Source organism: Phascolarctos cinereus, unplaced genomic scaffold, assembly GCF_003287225.1.
Source record: "Phascolarctos cinereus isolate Bilbo 61053 unplaced genomic scaffold, phaCin_HiC Scaffold_4;HRSCAF=312, whole genome shotgun sequence".
NCBI lineage: Eukaryota > Metazoa > Chordata > Mammalia > Diprotodontia > Phascolarctidae > Phascolarctos > Phascolarctos cinereus.
Window position 1 is genome coordinate 699,640,668 of NW_027555847.1, and position 22,154 is coordinate 699,662,821.

The 22,154-nt window shown below is 46.9% G+C and overlaps 1 protein-coding gene across 7 annotated transcripts in view; it reads left to right on the forward strand.

The window, feature by feature from the left end:
• Nucleotides 1-22,154, forward strand: part of SH2B3 (SH2B adaptor protein 3) — a 103,951-nt gene that overhangs the window by 16,803 nt on the left and 64,994 nt on the right. For all 7 annotated transcript variants that reach the window (XM_078154310.1, XM_020970185.2, XM_020970186.2 and 4 more), the window contains exon 2: nt 5,894-6,697. In XM_078154310.1, the coding sequence (XP_078010436.1) occupies nt 5,894-6,697 (804 nt within the window). The remainder of the gene's footprint in view (nt 1-5,893; nt 6,698-22,154) is intronic.

The window sequence follows — 22,154 nt, forward strand, 5'->3', positions numbered from 1 at the left end:
CCTAGGAAGTAGATGTTGTTATTACCCCCATTTTACAGATGAGAAAACTGAGGTGAAGAGTAAATGACTTGCCCAGGGTCACACAGCTAGTATCTGAGGATGGATTTAAACTCAAGTCCTCCTTACTCTCTAGGCCCAGCTTTCTATCATCCCCTATGCCACCTACCATCTATTCCAAACCCCTCTGATCCAGTGATGCCGGCCTCGTGGCTGTTCCATGAACAAACTCTCCATCTCTCAGCTCTGGTCATTCTCTCTGGTTCTTCCCCATGCCTGGAACACTCTCCCTCCTCTGCTACAACTATTGACCTCCCCGGGTTCCTTTTAGTCCCAAATAAAATCCCACTTTCTGCAGGAAGCCTTCCTCAACCCCTCTTCATTCCAGAGCCTTCCCTCTGTTAATTATTCCTTATTTATCCTGTCTAAAGCTTGCTTTGTATATACTTGTGTGCACGTGGTCTCCCCCATTAGACTGTATGCTGCTTGAGGGCAGGGCTTAGCATACACCTGGCACTTAGGAGGTGCTTAGTAACTGCTTGATTGACCCTTGACTAGGGAAGGGAAGAGACTTATCCAAGATCACACAGCTAATAAGGGGTAGAAACATGATTTGAACCCAGATCTGACCCAAATTCCTATAATATGGTGGAAAGAATAAGCAGTGACTTGGGATTCTGAGGTCTGGAGTTGAGAGCTTCCCTTTGTCACTGCCTCTGCCTGGGTGACTTGGACAAGTTCCACACCCCCTCTGGGCTTCAGTTTCCTCATTTGCAAAATGAAAGATTTAGACTAGATTTAAGGCAGCTAGGTGGTACAGTGGGTAGAGCACCAGACCCTCATCAAGCTTCTTGTAGGACTTGGAGTCAGCAAAACCCGAGTTTAAATGTGCCCTCTGACAGTCACTATCTATATGACCCTGGGCAAATCACTTAACTTCTGTCTGCCTCTGTTTCCTCAATTGTAAAATGGTAATGATAATAATAGCACCTTGTTTTTAATGAGGTTATGAGAATCAAATGAAATAATATTTGAAAAAATTGGTTAGCATATAGTAGGTGCTATGTAAACGCTTACTCCCCTTTCCTTACCCTCTAAGATCTCTCCCAGCTCTAGCCCACCCGCCTTTAATCTGCTCACTCTAAATTCAATGCTGTTTGTTTTTTAACCAGGTCAGGATGTGGTGTTGTTCCAGAGAAATAGAATGAAAGAGATGAATATTGCAATTTACAAAATGAGCTTCTCCAGGGTCAGTTATTTTTTGCCTTTGTAAGCCCAGGGTCTTGTGCAAAGCCCAGTTCAGGAAAGATGCTTAATGAATATGTGTGGAACTGAATCCAGTTAATTCTAAATGACTTCACTTCATCTCTTAAAGACCTGTTACATTTTTGCCTTACAAGTAAGAGGGTCTGGGCATGAGGCGGTAGAATGTTAGAGTGGGGAGGGTCTTTAGAATCTAGCTCCCTCGTTTTACAGATGAGGAGAATGAAGAGACTGCATTCATTCTACAGAGAGATGCTAAGTCACGCAAATGGCAGACACAAGTCTTCAGCTCCATGTCTCATCACACTGGTCAGGGAGAGGGCCACGGGATTCCCCTGGATCTAGTTGGTGCCTAGGTGTTCCTGTGCCCCCAGATAGCCTTCACTGGAACTTGCTGCAGTAAAGTTTGAAAGAAAGAGGCATCATGGCCATGGATCATTTTCCTGACTTGAGCTGTCCTCTCTAGAATATTTTCTGGGATTTCCCATGTTTGGGAAGAACCTTCTCAGGATTCAAGGTAGGGAAGGGGCAGAGGCTCTATTTTTACAGCCTGATGTTTGTTAAATACAAGCTGGTCTCTTTTCTGCCCTGCCTTGGGCTGACTCCCGCTGCTTCATCGGGGATGCTCCCCTGTTGTTCGACCTTCCTTCAGGATCTTGGACCAAACAGTGGAAAGAGCATAGGAGTTGAAGTCACAAAACCGGAATTCAAGTTCTGACTTTGACTTTGACTAGCTGTGTTAACCTTGGACCAACTGAAGCTTGTCCAGAAATGGGATGGGCTGCCTTGTGAGGAAATGAGCTCCTCATCACTTTAGGTGTTCAAAGGAAGACTGGAGTATCACTTCTCAAGAATGCTTAGGATCAGAGCTATAGAGCTGGAAGGGACCCCAGAGGCCTTCTAATCCATATCCCCCCTTTACAGATGAGGTAACTGAGGACCAAGGAGGTGTAGAGACCTGGGATCATAGGATCATAGACCTAGATAGAACTGAAAAGGACTTCTCAAGCCATCTGGTCCAACTCCTTTTTACAGATGAGGAAACTGAGGCACAGATGAGGAAACTGAGGCCCAGAGAGGGAAAGTCATTTGCCCAAGATCACAAAGGCAGTTCAAGTGTCTGAGCTAGGATCTCATCCAACTATCTGAGTTATTTCTCTTTCTATAAAATGGGGTTAATAATAATACCTGCTGTGCCAAACTCACAGGGCACCAGGAGGCTTAAATGGGACAATTTTTATAAAGTGTTTTACAAACTTTAAAGTGTTAGATAAATTTCACTTACTGTACAAATTTTCCTAGGGCTTTTCTGGGTCAATGATAAGTGATTCTGAGCTAGGGCAGAATTCACCCAAGAGAGTCAGTTTTTTGGGTTTGGTTTTTTTTTCCCTCTCTCCCTACAGGCAGGAGGCTCCTCATTCATTCATTCATTCATTCTTTCATTCATTCATTCTTTCATTCATTCATTCTTTCTTTCATTCAGTCTGTCAGTCGACAAGCATGCTTACTACTTAAATGGTAGGCACTGGGGATACAGGGGCAAACGTCTCAGGAAGAAGGTCCCCTGCCTTTGAGGAACATACATACGGGCCATGTGGGAGGGGTTACGATATGCTTAGAGAGAAGTAAATAGAGAATATAAACAAAATAAATGCAAATAATGTACATAATAAATCCAGGCTTCCAAATGGAAGCCTTTTCCCTAACAATGAGGGCAATCAGTCTGGTGGATCCTATGGACCCCCTCTCAGAAGAGTGATTTTAGATGCATAAAGTAAAAATATATGAATTACAAAGGAAGCCAGTGAGATCGAAATATAGTTTCAGAATATTAAAAAAAAACCCAAGTTTCCCAGACCCTAGATTAAGAGCCCCTAATCCAGGGGAATCCAAAACAGAATAGACTAGGTGGTGGGTCTCGAGCTGAACCTTTTTCTAGGAGGCAGAGGTGAGGGGTGGGCATCATCTGTACAGAGCCAAGGAGTGTCAGGTGTCGGGGTGGACACTGCGTAGGCAGAGAGTTGAGAGCATGAGGAATACCAATGGAATCCAATACAGTTAGGCTGAGGACAGGCTGTGACATCAAGCAGAGGAGTATGTATGGAGTGGATCCTCAAGTCTTCATGCAGCCATAAAGTTTAATTGAACTACAGTAAGATTTTGGGGACAATGTGGGGTTTTTTTCTCATCTTCCCCTCCCCTTTTCTTCTCTTGCTTTAGTCCCCTCTAAGGGAATAGGTTCCAGATTTATGTCTCATCATGGGGCTGTAAGAAAAGTTCTGAATTTGGGGTCCCAGAATCTGGGCTCAGATCCCCCTGCTTCCCTTACTAGTCTGTGTGAATCGTGGGATGGCTGCTTCGCCTCTGTGAGATGAGGGGATTGGACAAGATGACCTCTAAGTTCCCTTCTAGCTTGAAATCTATGGTCCTATGAACTAGGTTCTGGGTGTGCTTGTGTTTTTGACCCTTTCACTGGAGTTCCCAGGGTCCCCTGAACCATGGAGCAGCCCAGTTTGGGCCAGCGTGGGGAGGTGGGTGTAGACATTTGACAGTAGGGATGCAGCTGTCTGACCCCGACGTGGCATGTTTAGCCTGGCCGCTTGTTCCATGGGGGATTCAGAGGGTGGGGAGAGCTTGGGAATCAGATACCAAACTTTTCTTCCCAAACTCTCTCTGATGCCTTGTCACTTCCTGGGCCCAGTTGTACCTTATCCTCCTGTGGATGAAGCAGGTGGGCTGTGTCTCCTGGCCAGCCCTGACTTGCCCTCTATGGTAATTAATAATAATAATAATAATAATAATAATAATAGTAACAGTAATTAATACCTAGCATTCATATAGCTCTTTAAGGTTTGCAAAGTACTTTATATTCGTTGTTCCCACTGAGGCCTTCTAAGAATCTGGCAGAGTAAATTCTGCAGGGATTCTTCTCCCCCACAGCTAGCAAGGATCAAGAGGAAAGAGTCAAATTAGGTCTTCCCAGATTTCTGGGAGAAATTCACTTCTGGGTCTCTGGACTCGTTTTTTGACTCACGGTGGTCATGGCCAATGTGGATTTGGTGAACTGAAAGATGCTGGAGACCAGGATGCTGGAGGCTGGCCCAGCCAGGAGGAGAGTGATTCACCTGGAGGAGGGCCAGGCCAGCATCTTTCAGAGTTTCTCACCCTCATGAATTCATTGGCCCCAGGCCCCAGCCCTTTATTCCAGGAAAGAGGAAACTCAGGGGCTCCAAAGGGAGGGGTCAGTGCTGTAAGGCCCATCCCAACTCGGACTCCATTCTTTGTTCTAAGGCCCCTCTTCCCAGCTCTGACATCCTATATTCTAAGGTCACTCCCAGCCCTAATAGCCTTTGTTCTAAATGTCTTCTAGCCCTAATACTCTGGGTTCCAAGGCCTTTCCCAGCTCTGACATCCTGTTCTAAGGTCCCTTCTACCTCTGACATTCTGTGTTCCGAGGCCTTTCCCAGTTTTGACATTCTATGCTTTAAGGTCCCTTCCAACTCTGATGTCCTATGTTCTAAGGTCCCTTCTGACTCTGACATTCTGTGTTCTAAGGCCTTTCCCAGTTTTGACATTGTATGTTTTAAGGTCCCTTCTGACTCTGATATCCTATGTTCTAAGGTCCCTTCTGACTCTGACATCCTATGTTCTAAGGTCCCTTCTAACTCTGACATTCTGTGTTCTAAGGCCTTTCCCAGTTTCGACATTCTATGTTTTAAGGTCCCTTCTGACTCTGATATCCTATGTTCTAAGGTCCCTTCTGACTCTGATATCCTATGTTCTCAGATCCCTTCTAACTCTGACATTCTGTGTTCTAAGGCCCCTCTTCCCAGCTCTGACATCCTATGTTCTAAGGTCCCTCCCAACTCTGATGTCCTATGTTCTAAGGTCCCTTCTGACTCTGACATTCTGTGTTCTAAGGCCTTTCCCAATTCTGACATCCTATGTTCTCAGATCCCTTCTTGCTCTGATGTTCTATGTTCTAAGGTCCCTTCTGACTCTGATATCCTATGTTCTAAGGTCCCTTCTGACTCTGACATTCTGTGTTCTAAGGCCCCTCTTCCCAGCTCTGACATCCTATGATGTTCTCAGATCCCTTCTTGCTCTGGTGTTCTATGTTCTCACAACGTCCAAGCTCTGACAGTTTATGATTCTAATATAAAGAGTGCTGGCCAGGTCTCCTGACCTCTGACAGTTTCCTTTCACTGCAGGACAATGGGTTATTTTCCCCCTGGGATTTGAACCCAGATCTTCCAACACTGACCATTTGAGAGTTCAGGAGAGAGGAAGATTATGGAGTGGGGTGGTCAGGAAAAGCTCAAAGGATCCTGGGTAGAGAACAGGAAGTGACCGTAATGCCATCTCTTCCAACCCTTTCATTTTACTGCTGAGGAAACAGGCCCAGAGAGCCTTGCCCAGAGGTCACATAGCTAGTAAGTGTTAAAGGTGGGATTTGAACCCAGGCCCTTGTGGGGTTCCTGACGATGGATGAGGTTAGGAGGGAATGGAAGGGCATTCCAGGTGGAACTTACAGCACCTTCAGGGAAGGCTCAGTTGAAGGCCTGGCAGAGCAGCCCTGCCTCTGCTTCCTACTCAGCAGCTTCCCCCCCCCACACCTTTTTGTGTCTTACAGCTCAGTCCCCCTGCCTCGGCCCCGGCAATGAATGGGCCGGCCCTTCAGCCTTCACCCTCCTCGAACCCCCGGGGCTGGAGTGAATTCTGCGAACTTCATGCTGTGGCCACGGCCAAGGAGTTGGCCAAGCAATATTGGCTGTTTGCCAGCGAGCACCCCCATCATGACCTACTGGGGGCTGACCACTTCTCCCTGCAGTTCACGGACCTCTTCCAGCAGTATTTTCGACACGAGGTGAGAGAGGGCTGGGCCGTGCACCAGCTGCGGCTACGGCCCATCACCTCCCGAGTGCGGGACTATCGGGAGACTGGCAGGAGGCACACAGACGGCTCGGCGACACCCCCCAAAGCGGAGGCGCCTTGCGACGCCAGCGAGCGGGCCCCGGAGGTCACCTCCCAGACCCTACCCAAATCCCGGAGTTCAGAGGAGCTCACAGGAGGGGCCTCACCTCTGGCCTCTCCCCGCTCCATCGCGCATTGCTCTTTCCACCACCTTCGAAGGAGCCTTCGCCATATCTTTCGACGCCGTCCCTCAGAAACTCTGGTTGCTGCGGAAGGAGCAGGTGAGGGGGAGGCAGGCGACCCCCCTTCTAAACAGGGCCTGGCCAAGAAAATCCTGCCCTGGAGCCTGGCCAGGGAGCCGGCTCCTGAGGCGAGAAAGGAGGGTGTCCTCAAATACGGCCTAGTGGACGAAGCCACCATGGACAGCGGGGCCCTTCGGCAGCGGGGTCGGCTGGTGTTGAGGAAGGTGGTGAGCGGGGAAGGCGGTGAAGACTACGTCCTGGAGCTCTTTGATCCCCCCAAGGTAAGCGCTGCCCCCTTTCTTCCTTCAGATCGATACTTGGTCCTTCTTAAGGGAAGCATATTTTCAGCACGGTGGAGCCTGTTGTTCGGAGATCAGCATGAGCTAAAAGGAATAGTTCTTCTTTGTGTTGTTTAGGTTTCCCATACCCTGAATTTTCTTCTCTGGTCAAGGAACTAACCTTGCTTCCTGGCCATGCCTTCACCACGGTCTCAGTAGTTACTGAGGCAATGGTCTCATGGTCAAAGGTGCAGCTAGGGAAGGATTCTGTGAATGCACAGGGTGACTCTGGGGTCCCAGGAGGTACTTGGGGTTGTGGGGAAGGAAAGAGGAGGACTCAGAACAGGCTTGGCCTCGACTGGCTTTGCAAGGAGGCGTGGCCCTCTGGGATCTGGTGCTAGGGTCTCTGGAAAGTCTTCTCAAGGGTCTGTGTGTTTCTGGAATTGCTTATGCTATCTCTGCTGTGGTGTGGCATCAGTGAGGAGTGGTGGATGGGAGCTTTAGGTCAAGAACCTTGCCTTTGGAATCAAGCAATCTCTGTCTCCCTCTTTCCTTTCTCTTTTTTCTCCCTCCCTCCCTGTCTTTTTCTTTTTCTCTGTCACTCCTCCTTTCTCTCTGTCTGTCTGTCTGTCTCTGTCTTCTCCTCCTCTCTTCCTCTCTCTGTCTCTCTGATCTCTCTGTCTGTCTCCTCCCTTCCCTGTCTCTTTCTCCCTCTGCTCACTCTCACTGTCTCTTGTCTCTCTCTTTTTCCCTGTCTCTCCCTCCTTTCTCTCTGTCTCTCTGTCTCTCTCTCTCTCTGTCTCTCTCTCTCTCTCTCTCTCTCTCTCTCTCTCTCTCTCTCTTTCTCTCTCTCTCTCTCTCTCACCCTAGGTTCAATTATTTGTGTCCTTACCTGAGAAGTAAGTCAAGATTCAGTCTGCCCTTGGATAGGGTCAATGCAATGGCCAAGGTGACTGAAGAATTCATTATTGGTAGTGTTCTTATACCTCTCAAGGATGACATTGAAAGGGATATGTTTTTGTTAGATGGAAGCTGCTTGAATGTACGAGAAAAGGTAGACTGTCACAAAGTTATTATGACGATCTAATAAAATCACATGTGCAAAGTGTTATAGAAATGCAAGCTGTTACTGTTGCATAAATGCTAGCTTTTATTATTTGCTGGGATTCAAACCCAGGTCCTCGGACCCAACATCTAATAGCTGGGCTGCTGATCCAGATCCCCTGGTGGGGGAGGGTAGCAGGAGGTGGTCTCTGCCATAGCCCCTCTGACATTCAGTGTGCTCTTCCGTGGAAAGTGAACAGAACAGAATAGCTGTCTGTGTGTCGTTGACGGGCTGGCTCATGAATTGGTATTAATCTTGTTATGCTTGGGCCCCAAGGGCTGATCTGGGAAGCTCCAGCTAGATTTCTATTCAGTCCAAGGAAAACTTCCTAACTGTGAGAGAGCTGTGGCAGGCACGGCCTGCCTGGGGAGGGAGCAGCATTCTGCACTCCAGAGGTCTTCAAGCAGAGGCTGTAGACTAGAGATTGTAGAAAGGATTCCCGATCAGGTTTGGTGGGCCCAGCTTGTCACTGAAGTCCTCAGGCCATGGGGAGGACAGGGAATGGAATAAGCATTTGTTAAGTGTGCTGGGTACTTTACAAATATTATCTCATCTGATCCTCACAGCAACCCTGGGAAGGTAGGTGCTATTATGATCCTCATTTTACAGTTGAGGAAACTGAGGCAGATAGAGGTTGTGACTTGTCACACAGCTAGTAAGTGTCTGGGGCTGGATTTGAACTCAGGTCTTCCTGACACTAGGGCTGGTGCTGTATCCATTGGTGCCACTTAGCAACATCTCCCAAATTGATCCCCTTCTCTCCTCATACTGCCCCCACTCTAGTGTGGGCCCTCATCACCTCACTCAGTTGTGCAGCTCTGGGAAGGATAGATTGGAGCTGGGAGAGGCTGGAGGCAGAACAATGAAGCTACTGCTAGGGTCCAGACAAGAGATGATGAGCGCCTGAGATAGGGTCGTGGTTGTGTGAGTAAAGAGAAGGTTTTGGGGGGCAGCTGGGTGGCACAGTGGGTAGAGCACCGGCCCTGGAGTCAGGAGGACCTGAGTTAAATCCAATCTCAGACCAGACACTTGACACTTACCAGCTGTGTGACCCTGGGCAAGTCACTTAACCCCAACTGCCTTGGCAAAAGGAGAGAGACAGAGAGAGAGAAAGGGAGGCAGAGAGAAAGAGAGAGAAGAGAGACAGAGAGAGAGAGACCTAGAAGGTGTTTTGGCAAGGGCTTGTGTTTGTGGCTGAGTAGGCAACAAGCATTTATTAAGTGCTTGCTCTATACCAGGCATTGTGCTGGGGATACAAATACAAAGCAAAAATAAAGAAAGTTCTTGCCTTCAGGGAGCTTACATTCTAGTGGGAGAAAACAGCATGTACAAAAAAGTTAAAAGGGGATGATGGCAGGGAGGAGATGGCAGGCCACACTGTGGTCTGGCTTCTAAGTCTGGAAAGTCAGAAGCAGAGAGAGAAGGGGAATGAAGGTTGGCCATCCTGGACCCCTCTCCAAAATGGAGGCACCAACGGAGAAGGGGAATATTCCTCAGTGAGAAGGCTGCAGGGGCTGATGGATGTTCCTAGGTGAGAGGTTACTGAGACATCATAGTGGCAAAAAGTAGAATACATTCAAGTAAGGAGTCAAAGATAGCAATGGTAATGGGATGGTGGGGGTGTCTTCAGCAATGATAGGGAAATATAGGATAGGGGAGGGCTTGCAGGGGAGAGATGATGAGTTCTGTTTTGTACATGTTGAATTTGAGATGCCCATTGGATATCCAATTAGAGATATTCAAAAGGCAGTTGGTGACGTGGGTAGTGATGCTCAAGAAAGTGACAAGAATTGGATACAGAGATTCGGAAATGCGTCTGCATGGAGATGATAATTGGACCCGTGGCAACTGATGAGATCACCAAGAGAAATAGTACCCTCTTCTTTTAAGAAGAGGGTCTAGGACAGAACCTTGAGTAGTAGCCATAACCTGTGTGAAGATTGAGTAAAGGACACTGGACAAGTGGTCAGGCTGGTAGGGGAAGAACCAGGAGTGGAGAGCAGTGTCATGAAAACCTAGAGAAGAGAGAGAATCCAAGGGGAAAGGGCAGTCAGCAGTATCAAAGGCTGAAGAGAGGTCAAGAAGGAGAAAAGGCTATTCAGACTTTGGGCAGGTCTCTTCACCTCTGTTTGCCTCAGTTTCCTTATCTGTAAAACTGGGATTGATAATAATAGAACCTACTCTTCCAGGGTTGTTGTGAGGATCAAATGAGATCATATTTGTAGAGTGCTTAGCACAGTGCCTGGCATGTAGTAAGTGCTATATAAATGCTAGCTGCTACTACTTTTCATTGGACTTGGCCATTAAGAGATGATTAGTAATTTTGGAGAGAGTCATTCCATTGAATAATGAGTTCAGAAGCCATACTGTAAAGTGACAGAAAAGAGTGAAACAGGAACAGCGCATTAGAGGAGCAGAAGTAGAATGTAATGAATTAGAGATGACTTTTTCTAGCTGAAAAGAGGATGGGAGTCCTGGGCCAATAGGGGAAGGAAGGATCAAGCAATGGTTTTGTCAACATGGAAGAAATATAGTCATGTTTGTCAACAGCAGGGAAGGAGCCAAGAGAGAGGGAGAAATTTAATATTAGAGAGAGACTTGGAGAAATTTGTTAGAGAACATGAGTGGGGATGGAATCATATATGGAGAGGTTGGTTTTAGCAAGGAGAAGAACCACTTCATCAGAGATTGGAGTGAAGGGGAACCTAGCAGGGGATGACAATGTCAGAAAGAGGTAAGATGAAGAGAAGATAACACTCTCTTGGTGAATGCCCTCGATATTTTCAGGGCAGTAATAAGTCAAGATCCTTAGCTAAGGGGGTAGAGAGATAAGAAGGCTTGGACCAAGCTCTAAGTGATGAGTAGGATAGAGAATCAATGAGGATCGCCTTGCTGCAGTGAGGGCCCAGTGCAGAGCAGATAGCATCCATTTGTATGTAGTGGCCCCACCTTCTGACAGTTCTGTTTAGCAGCATGTGAATGGGAGAGAGGCAAATGGTGGGAGTAAACAAGAGCTGGAGTTTGGCAAAGTGTAGTCGATGCAAGATAGTATGGTTGACCAAAGGGGTTGAGGTTGGGAAGAGAGTGTGTGGACAGTGTGATGATGATGATGGGCTAGGAAAGATATGAAAGTGAGGGAACAGAGGTCACAGTGAGGATGAAGAACATGGTTAGAGGTTGCAAGGCAGCCCGAGAGAGAGAGAGAGAAAGAAAGAGAGAGAGAGAGAGAGAGAGAGAGAGAGAGAGAGAGAGAGAGAGAGAGAGAGAGAGTGATAAAAGATTATGATCAGCTCAAGGAATTTCAGAGTTCATTAACTTGAAAGGGGAACATTGTGGGTTATGATCAAGGTCAAAAAGAGTCCTAATTCCAGTGTGTAGCAAGGTGGAATGAAGGCACAGGTGGTAGGAACTGAGTAGCATTAAGGGGGATCGGGAAAGGCTTCTTGAACAGGGTGGGATTTTGAAGAAAGCCAGGGGAGCCAGAAGGTGGAGATGAAGAGTAACCCCAGGGTTGGGAAAACACCGGTCATAGAACGCTAGCCATTGAGGAATGAGTCCACGCAGAGTATCAGTGGATGAGGGAGGAGAGGTCCTTTGAAAGGAAGCAGGAGGATAGAGTGTTCAGGGTGGTCCTTTGAGGTCAGACCTAGGAGTAAGAGGTGAGGTTGTGTCCTCTGATACCCTGTAGACCCTACTATGGTCAGGAGCTGGAGGAGCTATGGTCATCTGTGGCCTCAAGGTCTGAATCACCTTAATGAAAGGCTTTGTTCTGTGAAGGTTGGATTCAGTCAACAGGCCACACTTGAGGACCTAGAAGGCCACAGGTTCCCCAGCTCTGGTCTAGGGAGTCTGGGAGCCTGCTTGGGAGGCTGTGGAAGAAGAGTTCATCGAGGGAGCACCCCTGGCCACTGGTGTTGGGGGAAGAGTGTGAGAGATGACTTGCTCTTCTCTCTTCTCCTTCCTCATATGGGTCTCCTGGTTTGCTGAAAACACAAACAAAGATTGCTGTGTATGGAATACACAGTGCTCCAGAAATAGATCAGAGAAGAACAGAACAAAGTCTTATTTAAGGTCAAAAGTGGAAGATTATTAGAGATCTCAGTTGTCTCATCTGTGAAATGGGGATACTAATGGCACCTACGTCTGTAGAGTTGTTGTAAGGATTAAATGAGATAATATACAAAAAGTGTCTTGGGATCCTTAAAGTACTATATTTATATAAATGTCAGCTATTTAATTTTCTTCTAGCCTAAGAAGTCTTAACTTATTTTGCGTCACAGACTCCTTTTGCATATGGTGAATCTTTCCAGAAAAATGTTTTTAAATGCATAAAATACAATATAGAGGATTATAAAGGAAGCCAGTTATGGTGGAATAGACTTATCAAAATTTTTTTAAAAATATCTAGACCCTGTTTTAACATGGAATTGGGGGGAAAAATAAAATATTTTCATATCTCTCTCTGTATACACACATATTTTGCAACCCCAACTTAATTAGAACCCTTGTTGGGGGTTTTTGGGGGGGTTTTGGGGGGGGCAATTGGAGTTAAGCGACTTGCCCAGGGTCACACAGCTAGTAAGTGTCAAGTGTTTGGTCTGAGGTCGGATTTGAACTCAGGTCCTCCTGACTTCAGGGCCAGTGTTCTATCCACTATGACACCTAGCTGTCCCTAGAACCCTTGTTCTAGTAGAATATATACTCCCCAAGGCCAGAAATGGTTTCATATCTGTCTTTATCTCCTCAGCGTCTAGAATACAGTAGGTGCTTAATAAGTGCTGGTTAGATGGCTAGATCAGGGAAACCTTCTTGCATTTAGTATGGTTCCATTTTTAAAAAGTTCTTGGACTCTTAGAATCTGAGTTGAAAGGAATCGTAGACCAAGCCCTGACCCAGGGCTATCCCAGTAACCTTCCACAAGCAGAAACAATTGGGCACTGAGGCCAGTATGCTAGATCTGGAGTTAGGAAGACCTTGCTTGTCACCCTGGGGCTGAGCTCAAAAGCAATGAACATTTCCGAGCTTCAGGCTGCTCCTGTAAAGTGGAGACAGGGATAATAATTCCTCTGGCACCTCTTTCTTGGGATTGTTGTAAAACTGGTGAGGAAGGAAATCTATGTAAAGTACTTTGCAGCTCTATTCATTTATTATTGATCTGTAGCTTTAAAGTTAGTCCATAAACATTTATTAGGTACCCATTACGTGCCAGGCACAGTGCTCCTTGTAAATGGTGATTGTTATTAATAAGGAGTTTTCTGTGCAAAGTATTTTGTGCTAGGCACTAAGATACACAATCCTCCATCCCCTGCTGGGATACTTCCACAGATGAGGGCATCACTACTAGCCAGGGAACTGATTGTATTATTGGGGCAGCCTTGATCAGTCAGACCTTTTTTTTTCCTTGTCTCTAACCAAAATCTGCCTCCCTGAAACTTCTGCCCTCTGGTACTAGTTTGCTCTCCATGGCAGAGTCAGCCTGACCCTGGTTCCCTGGACAGCCCCTCAGATACACATCATTATAGGAACCTAGCTATTAGTAAATGTGTGCCAACACTTAGCGCAGTGCCTGGCATATAGAAGGCACTTAATACGTGTTTATTGATTGACTGATTGCTTGATTGAATGATTGTATAATTGGTAGGGATGGATATCATCCCAAGACACCAGCTAGATTACTGAGGGATGTGGGTGAAGGGCTCTGCTGTCCCAGATGCTGGTGTAGGAAGTAAGAGTTAACTTGCCCAATCGGGGCAGGCTTCCTCTCATAATGTGGGAAAAGATGCTCATACCTGGACTTCAAGCCCCGTGATCTGTGTGGGGTCCTTCTGAGGGGGATTTTAGAACATAGAATCTCACAACTTGGGGAGGGAAAATCCTTAGAAGAGAAGCCATCAGAGCTTGAAGGGAAGTTTTTAAAACCTAACTCAGAGAGACCTTAGGGAAACACCTAATCGGACCTCGTTTTGCAGATGAGGAAACTGAGTCACAGACAGGGGGAGATGCCTTGTTACCCAGCTAGTAACAGAGCTGGGTCTGGAACCCAGATCCCATAAGTCAATATCTGAGTCTGTTTCCAGAACTAGGCTGCCTCTGTGTTTATGTGTGTGTTGTGGGGGGAGCATTGACGCATCCTTTCCCCCTTCCCTCCCCCTTCTCTCTCCAGGGGCCCCAGTGAGAAAACTTGTATTTGTGGGAAAGCGGAAGCCACCCTTCAGCTCGGAATGAAAGGGATGTCCTGTGGAGGCCCCGCTCGGTTTCCTTTCAGAGCCAGGAGGCAGGCCAGGGAAGGAGAGCGAGCAGGGTGACCAGGATGAATGGAATATGGGCCAGAGGCAGCAGAATGGACCCCGCTGGATCTTCGTCCAGGACCTCCCCTCCCTTCTGGCTCAGGGATGCCCAGGGTGGGGAAGGAGGGGAGGGCACCTCGGTACAGAGATTAAAGCAGAAGTGAAAGTCACTCTTCAGCTTGTCAAAGACATCCAGAGACAGGGAAGTGTGCCAGCCCCCATCCCTTTCATCAGGCCCCTGAATCTGATGGCAGGTCTTCAAAAATACCCTCGCCAGCAGTGTATGGATAAAGCTACCCAAAGGCTGAATTTCAGCTGGATGTTAGGACAGACCTCCTTGCAGTGAGAGCGGTCCAAAAGCATCACGGGCACCTGCCACAGGTAGCGAGTTCACTGAAGAGCATTAAGTAGAGGTTGATTGAACTTCTTGTCAGGGATGCTGTGGAGAGAATTGCTCGTTAGGACCTCTCAAGGTGGTCCCTCAGAACATGAGATCTTTACAGTCCCGTCCATATAAGTGGTGTTGCAAAGGAGTGAGGAACCTTGGTGTCTACATAGGGCACTAACTGAGTGACTCTGGACAAGTCCCCTTATTTCTCTGAGCCCTGGTTTTCTCATCTATAACAGCTGTAAGGGAACGTACTGCCCTGATGTTCTGGGTTCTAAGACCCTTTCAAGCCCTGACATTCTCTGTTCTAAGGCCCCCCTACCCCCAGCACTGACATTCCCTCTTCTAAGTTTCCTCCCAGTTCTGACATTCCTTGTTCTAAGGCCCCTCCTTAGCTCTGACATTCTGTGTTCTAAGGCCTCTCCCAGCTCTGATATTCTAGATACCTTTTGGACTAAATCTTCAATTCCAAGCTGGAAGGGACCTAAAAATACAGGCAGGAGTCTTCCCAATTCTGAGATCTCTGACCTTCAGCAATGGGAGAGGGTAAAAGGCAGGATGGGAAAGTAGAGAAGGCTAGACTCAAAGTCAAAGACAAATAAGTCTGCAGTTCAATCAAGGAAGCATTTATTAAGTACTTGGTGTATGCAAGCCATTATGCTTGATACCAAGGATACATATATTTTTTTTTAAAAAAATCTTTTCCCCCAAAGAACTTACATTCTACTGGAGGAAAGGATGAAAATGGGAGGGGAAGAAGCTAAGAGAAAAATATTTGAGCAAAACTGGCTTGGAAACTACCTAAAGACCCACCTGACTGTGGCCTGACTGAAGTGGGGTCTCTGGGCCTTCCAAAGTCTCAGTCAGGACCTCTCTCCCCTCTAAAGCTGGGTCTCTGGAGCAAAGAAAGGTGCACTTCTAGCTAGGTGATCCTTAGGTAAGACCCTTCCCGTGTCTGAGCCTCAGCTTCCCCATCTGAGCCTCAGCTTCCTTGTCTGAGGAATGGGTATGATAACACACTGCTTACTTCACAGGATTGTGGGAAAGCAAGTGTGTTGTCACAAGTCAGTGCATCAGCAACTATTTTTTAAGCTCCCACTGTGTGCCAGACACTGTACTTTGGATAAGCCTGAAAGTGCCCTAGAATTAGGGGTTATTGTTATTAATTATTTTGGGAGTTTTAGGCAGTAACTCTTTCAGGGACATGCCCCTCAGGGATCCTAGGAACACAGATGAGAGCTAGAGGAGGCCACCAAGTCCAACCACTCCGTTTTGCAGATGAGGAAACAGATGAGGCTCAAAGAGACTTCCCAAGAGGATGACTTTGAATCACTCCCCACCATTAAAGCCCAGCTGAAAAGCCTGATCCCCCTGGTGGCTACCGCCTGCTCAGATGGACCTCACACAGCATTTTGTTCTGCAGTTTCTAATTAGGAGGTCACTGTGGTAATCTAGGTGAGAGGAGATGATGGGCTCTGACTAAGGAGGTTGCTGCTTGGGAGAGGAAAGGTGGCAGAGGTCAGAGGTCAAAGGGAAAGAGCCCAGGGTAAGTCAGAGATAGAAACCTTGGAGGACTGGCCATCTCTGCCCAAAGGGTCCCAGCTCTAACGTGCTTGTGACTCTCTGACAACGTTGGCCAGTCTTCAGCCCCGGCCTCGGAGCCCCCACCCACCGAGTGCCCTGCTAAGGAGGCTTGGCCTTCAATACCCCTCGGAGGGAGCCAGGAAGCCTAGAGGACAAAGGATGTCTCCTTTCTTCTACTTGGCTCTGTGTTTTCCCTTCTCACCTCCTGATTCCCCCCCCCCCCCAGTGTTTGGCCTGCCTCTGCAAAGCTGTCTTAGAAAGCGGCCCCTTCCTGATTCCCCAGGGAGCCCCGGCTGGTGAGGGATGGGGAGGGGGGGTTTCTCCACTTCCTCTGCACTAGCTTCCTAAATAGCTCACTGTCGGAAGCGGGTGTGCATTCCTCCCCCGGCCCCAGGACACAGCTGGGGAGAGTATGCTCCCTCCCAAGGGCCTGGGGGAAGGGCAGGCAGCAGCTGAGACAGAAATGAGCAGAGAACGTTTGAGCCTGGTGGAAAAGGGTCCAGCTTTGGGCTTATAAAACCCGGGATCAGGGAATAAGGAGGATGCAGGCATGCGTGTGTCTGCATGCGTGCCTATGCGCATATGTGCGTGTGCATGTGCGTGTGCATGTATAGAGGCTGCTGCCCCTGCCCTAACACTACCCACTGGGGAGGGTGGTTCAAGGCCTTCCCAGGACGTCCAATGGTTTCTGGATGTGGCTGCCTGCAGATGTGGCCTGCGGGCCTTGTAGAAGCAAGTGACCAATAGACATGGATTTAGGAAGTCCCTGCTGTGTGCCAGGCACTGAGGATACAGTCACCAAATAGAATGGAAACTCTCTGAGGGCAGGAACTGTTTGGATTTTGTCTTTTTATTTCATTTGCTCAGTAAAATGCCTGTCAGGGAGGATGGTTAGACTGCCAGATGAAAGGGATTTCAGACATAATCTAGTCTTAACCTAAGTTTACCGATGAGGAAACTGAGGCCCAGGAAAGTTGATATAGTAGATGTTCAATAAATTTTTATTAAAACTGAACAAATAGTTAGCTTAGTATAATAGGTAGGGCAGAGGACTTAGAGTTAGTAAGATCTGGGTTCAAATCCTGCCCCCTACATTAGCCATATGACCTTGGTCAAGTTACTAAGACTTCCTCTTCCTCAGTCTCCTCATCTATAAAATGAGGGGGTTGAAGTTGATGACCTCCAAAGACCCTTCTACCTTCAAATCTATCATGCTATGAATTGAATTCATTACCCTGACACAAACTGTCTGCGTTGACTTTGGGTAAGAAGCATCTCCTCTTAGAGACTCAGTCCTCTTTAAAACTTTAGAGTTAGATAGAGTGTCGGCCCTGAAGTCAGGAGGACCTGAGTTCAAATCCGGCCTCAGACCAAATACTTGACACTTACTAGCTGTGTGACCCTGGGCGAGTCACTTAACCCCAATTGCCCAAAACCAAAAAAAAAAACTATAGAGTTAAAACAAATGTTCTAAGGCCCCTCCCAGCTCTGACATTCCCTGTTCTAATGCATTTCTCAGCCTTAGCCTTTAATGTTTTAAGCTCCCTCTCAGCTCTGACATCCTCTGTTCTAAGGCCCCTCCCAGCTCTGACATTCTACATCCTGAGGTCCTTCTCATTTCCGACATTCTGTGTTCTAAAGACCCTCCCAGACCTGACCTCTGCTCAAGGCCTCTCTGAGGTCTTGCATTTTCTGCTCTGTGAATCCATCTACCTCTCAAATACCATGTTTCGATGTTCCCTGGGTATCTGAGCCTTGACTTTTTTGGATAAGAAGTGGTAGGTCTGAGCCTAGCAAAGGGTCTGAGCATCGGTTTCCCAGGAACACAACTCCCGAATAGTCTTTCCCCTCTTGCCTTCCTTGTTCTATCCCTCTAGGGAGGCCTCAGCTCTATCCTTCAGCCGGGTTCCAAAGTCTTGGGAAGAGGAGGTTATATATAGAAGACAGGGACACATACCTAGAGCAAACGTGAACATGCTTGCTGGGGCTGACCGGCGGCCAATTTTCAGCTGAGCGAATTCTTACAGCCAAGTCATAAACCCATGAAATTTGGGATTTGCAGCGGAAACCCAGGCAGACAGTTATTGAGTCCAGATGTCAGGGCAGGAAGAAGAAGGGATTTTCATTTTCCCCGCCTGGGTAGTGACGCACAGTGAGAGAAGCCATTTTAGCTGCGAGCCACCTACCCCCCCCCACTTCCTGGAACCTGGAGGCCAAAGGACTGACCACTTTCTTCCCATTGCTGGAATGGTGGTAGGCGTTGGTGTGTGTGGGCTGGGGCTCTGGGAAGGGAAAGGCAGGGTAATATCTCGGAAAGAATGCTGGATTTGGATTCAGAAGACCCTTCAGCCTTTTAGGCTTCAGTTTCCTCATCTATAAAATGAGGGGGTTGGTCCTTTCCAGCTCAAGAGGAAGAAAGGAAACAGGTATTTATTAAAGCACCTACTATGTGATGGCCACTAATTTACAAATATTATCTCACTTGATCCTCACAACGACTCTAGGAGGTAGGTGCTATTATTAATCCCAATTTTACAGTTGAGGAAACTGAGGCAGAACAGAGGTGAAATGCCTTGCCCAGGGTCACAACAGCTAGTGTCTGAAGCCAGTTTTGAACTCAGGTCTTCCTGACTCCAGGTCCGGTGCTCTATCCGCTATGCCACTGAGATGCACCTAGCTGGGATCCGAAGAAGTTGTGTGGGGCTGCTTTCAGATATACATATTTTAGACTTCCTTTAGATATCCAACCCCAACTTTATCTCAAGGGATCTTCCCTTCTGGACTCTTAAACAAAGGGGAGATCCTGAATTTTGTTCTAGAGTTGTGTGTGTAGCTACATTGGGCAAAACAGTGGAAATGAGGAGGCCTGGGTTAAGAATCCCAATTCAGACACTCTCTATTGGTCCTAGGTAAGTCACTTCCTTTCCTCCGGCCTCAGTTACTGCATCTGTAAGATGGGGATTATAATATCAGGTCCACTTCATAGAGGTGAGGATTAAATGAATCAGGTCAATAGGCATTTATTAAGCACTGACCATGTGCCAGGTTCTGTGCTAAGCTCTGGGGATACAAAAGAAGGCAAAATCTAGTCCCTTGCTCTCAAAAATTCTCAGTCATTCAGTCCATAAACATTTATTAAACACCTACTGTGTGCCTGCCACCGTGATCAGCTCTCGGGATACAAAAGAAGGCAACATCTAGTCCCTTGCTCTCAAAGAATTCTCAGTCATTCAGCCCATAAACATTTATTAAACACCTACTGTGTGCCAGGCATTGTGATCCTCAAGTTTTCAACAATCTGCAGACAACTGTGAACAAGCAAGGTAGCTACAGAATAACTTGGAGATAATTAAGAGCACTAATTAATAATTAATGCACTGGCATTAAGGGGGAGGGGGGAAGGCTTCTTGTAGAAGGTGGATGTCAGCAGAGACTTGAAGGAAGCCAGCGGGACAGAGAGTGGGGCTCAGATCACAAAGGATGCTGGGAGAAGCAGGTCCACTGCCGTCTTCCTCTTTGCATTCCCCGTTCTAAAGACTCTTGAATCCTTGATTAAAATGACTGCTTTTTTGTAATTGAATAAAAAGCATCGGGATCTGTAGACTCACTGAAAGCATCCTTGGGACGACTCAGTAGCCCACAGAATGGTGGAGGGGACATGTACCAGGTCTCATTCCCACGTGATGTTGCTCTCCTCTCTCTGGTTGCTATGCTTAGATATCTTTTCCTTCCCTGTTGGTTGGTTTTTATTAACAGAATGGCAAAGCAATTAGAGGCCTGGCTTTGAAACCTCAGAGTTCTGGGTTCAAGTCTTGCCCCTGACACATACTGGGATCTGATCCTGGGAAAGCCAACTAGCTCATCAGGGCCCACAGACAACTTTCCAAAGACCGTGCATTGCAAAGCAGGTGTCTGACTGCATTGAGAGAAGGGGTTCCCTCACCCAGGGATTCCCTATTCCAGTGAAATCACAAGTATAGCCCTTAATCTATCGCCATTGCTTTCACTCCACCATCTTTATCATGATCATCATCATTTTTTTTGGAGGCAGTCAGGGTTAAGTGACTTGCCCAGGGTCACACAGCCAGCAAGTATCTGAGGCAGGATTTAAACTCAGGTCCTCCTAACTCTAGGACCAGGGACTCTATCCCCTGGGCCACCTACCTGCCCCTGTCATCTTTATTTGTTTGGTTGTTTTTTCTTTGTGTGTGTCTGAGGCCAGATTTGAACTCAGGTCCTCCTGACTCCAAGGCCAGAGCTCCATCCACTGCCCCCCCTAGCTGCCCCCCTCATCATCTTTAAATCCAAGAAGATTATGCTAACTAATCTCTCAAGTCACCTCTAGTCCTAAACTCTATGACCCTGTGAGCCTTTCTGGACCCTGTGCTTCTTCATCTGACATGTGATAGGAGACATAAACAATTGGCAGTGAAATAGCTTGAGGGATAGAGTGAGGAATCCATGGTCAAGAAGATCCATGTTCAAATCCTTCTTTAGGCACTTCCTAGCTGTTTGACCCTGGGCAAGTCACTTAATCTCTGACTCAGTTTCCCTATCTGGAAAATGGGGATAATACTATCTCTGGGATAACAGTTTTCCTGGGACATTGTGAGGATCAAATGAAATCATATTTGTAAAGCACTTTGCAAACTTTAATGAGCCCCAAATGTGTTTTTTATTATCATATTATTGTTGTTGTTATTATTAATTATTAAGTTGAGTTATTATTGTTAAGTTATTATTAATCTCTATTTTACCTGTGTTATAGATCTTCTGGGAGGTTCAATGAGTGGATGGGAATCATTATTTAAACTGTAAAGCTTTTTTGTTTTGCTTTTTTTTGGTGAGGCAATTGGAGTTAAGTGACTTGCCCAGAGTCACACAGCTAGTGAATGTTATGTATCTGAGGCCATATTTGAACTCAGGTCCTCCTGACTTCATGGCTGGTGCTCTATCCATTGCACCATCTAGCTGCCCCCTAAATTGTAAAGCTTTATACCAACGTAAAGGATTATAGGCACCTTTTTCCGAGTCTCTGGTTATAATCATCCCTCTCCCTAAGGCAGACCCCCCATATTGTTTCAAATATTCCAGAGCCTCTCATACGGAGGAGGGATTGAATATATTCCATGTTGCTCTGGAGGGAGGGAAGGAGGACCCGTGGGCAGAAACTCAGATGTCCCAGAATTTTAAAGCTGGGAAAGGAGCTCGGAGATCATCCCTGTCTACCTTCAGGGCGTCTTCTGTAGACCTGAATAATTTTTATTCTTGCCATATTTGTATTCTTTCCATAAGCCTTGGAATAAACAGCGCCTAAGCCAGGATGAGGTGTCTTTCATATGGTTACATTCATCATGGATCCCCTGGGAATGATTGTTTCAATGCGCCAACCCCCATCTCTCTCTATTGAAGAGGAAACTGGAGCCCAGAGGGGGAAGGCACTCACTCTAGGTCACACAATGAGTTAGCAGGGTCTAGGGTCAATCTGCTGGAGGACCCGGAGAACCAGGAAGAATCCAGGGTGCTCTGGAGTCAGCGTGGACCAGTTTGACCTCAAATTTCCGGTGTAAGCATTTATACCTCGGAAATAATCAAATGCTACAAATTAGGGCTTGAATTAATATTTTACTTAAGAAAGCAATGGAGAAAATAATTCAGATTAAACATAACAGTTTGTCCTTGGTAGTCTCCAACCCCCTCCACACTACCCCCAGAGCTGGTTGTTAAATATTTACCAGCATACCTTTGGGAGTGACCCAAGTCTGACCATATGTCTCTTTACAATCAACCAACAAGCATTTAATGGGGGGGGGGAAGGAACTAGCATTTATTAAGCACCTATTATATGCCAGACATTGTGCTAAGTCTTTTGGAAATAGCTCACTTGAACCTCACAGTAACCCTGGAAGGTAGGTGCTATAATTATCTCCATTTTATGGAGGCAGGCAAAAGTTAAATGACTTGCTTAGGGTCTCACAACTAGCAAGTATCTGAGGCTGGATTTGAACTCAGGTCTTCCTGACTCCAGGCCCTGCTTTCTATCACATTGCTCCTTCTACTTGGCTCATGTGCTAAATACTTGGGATACAAAGTAAG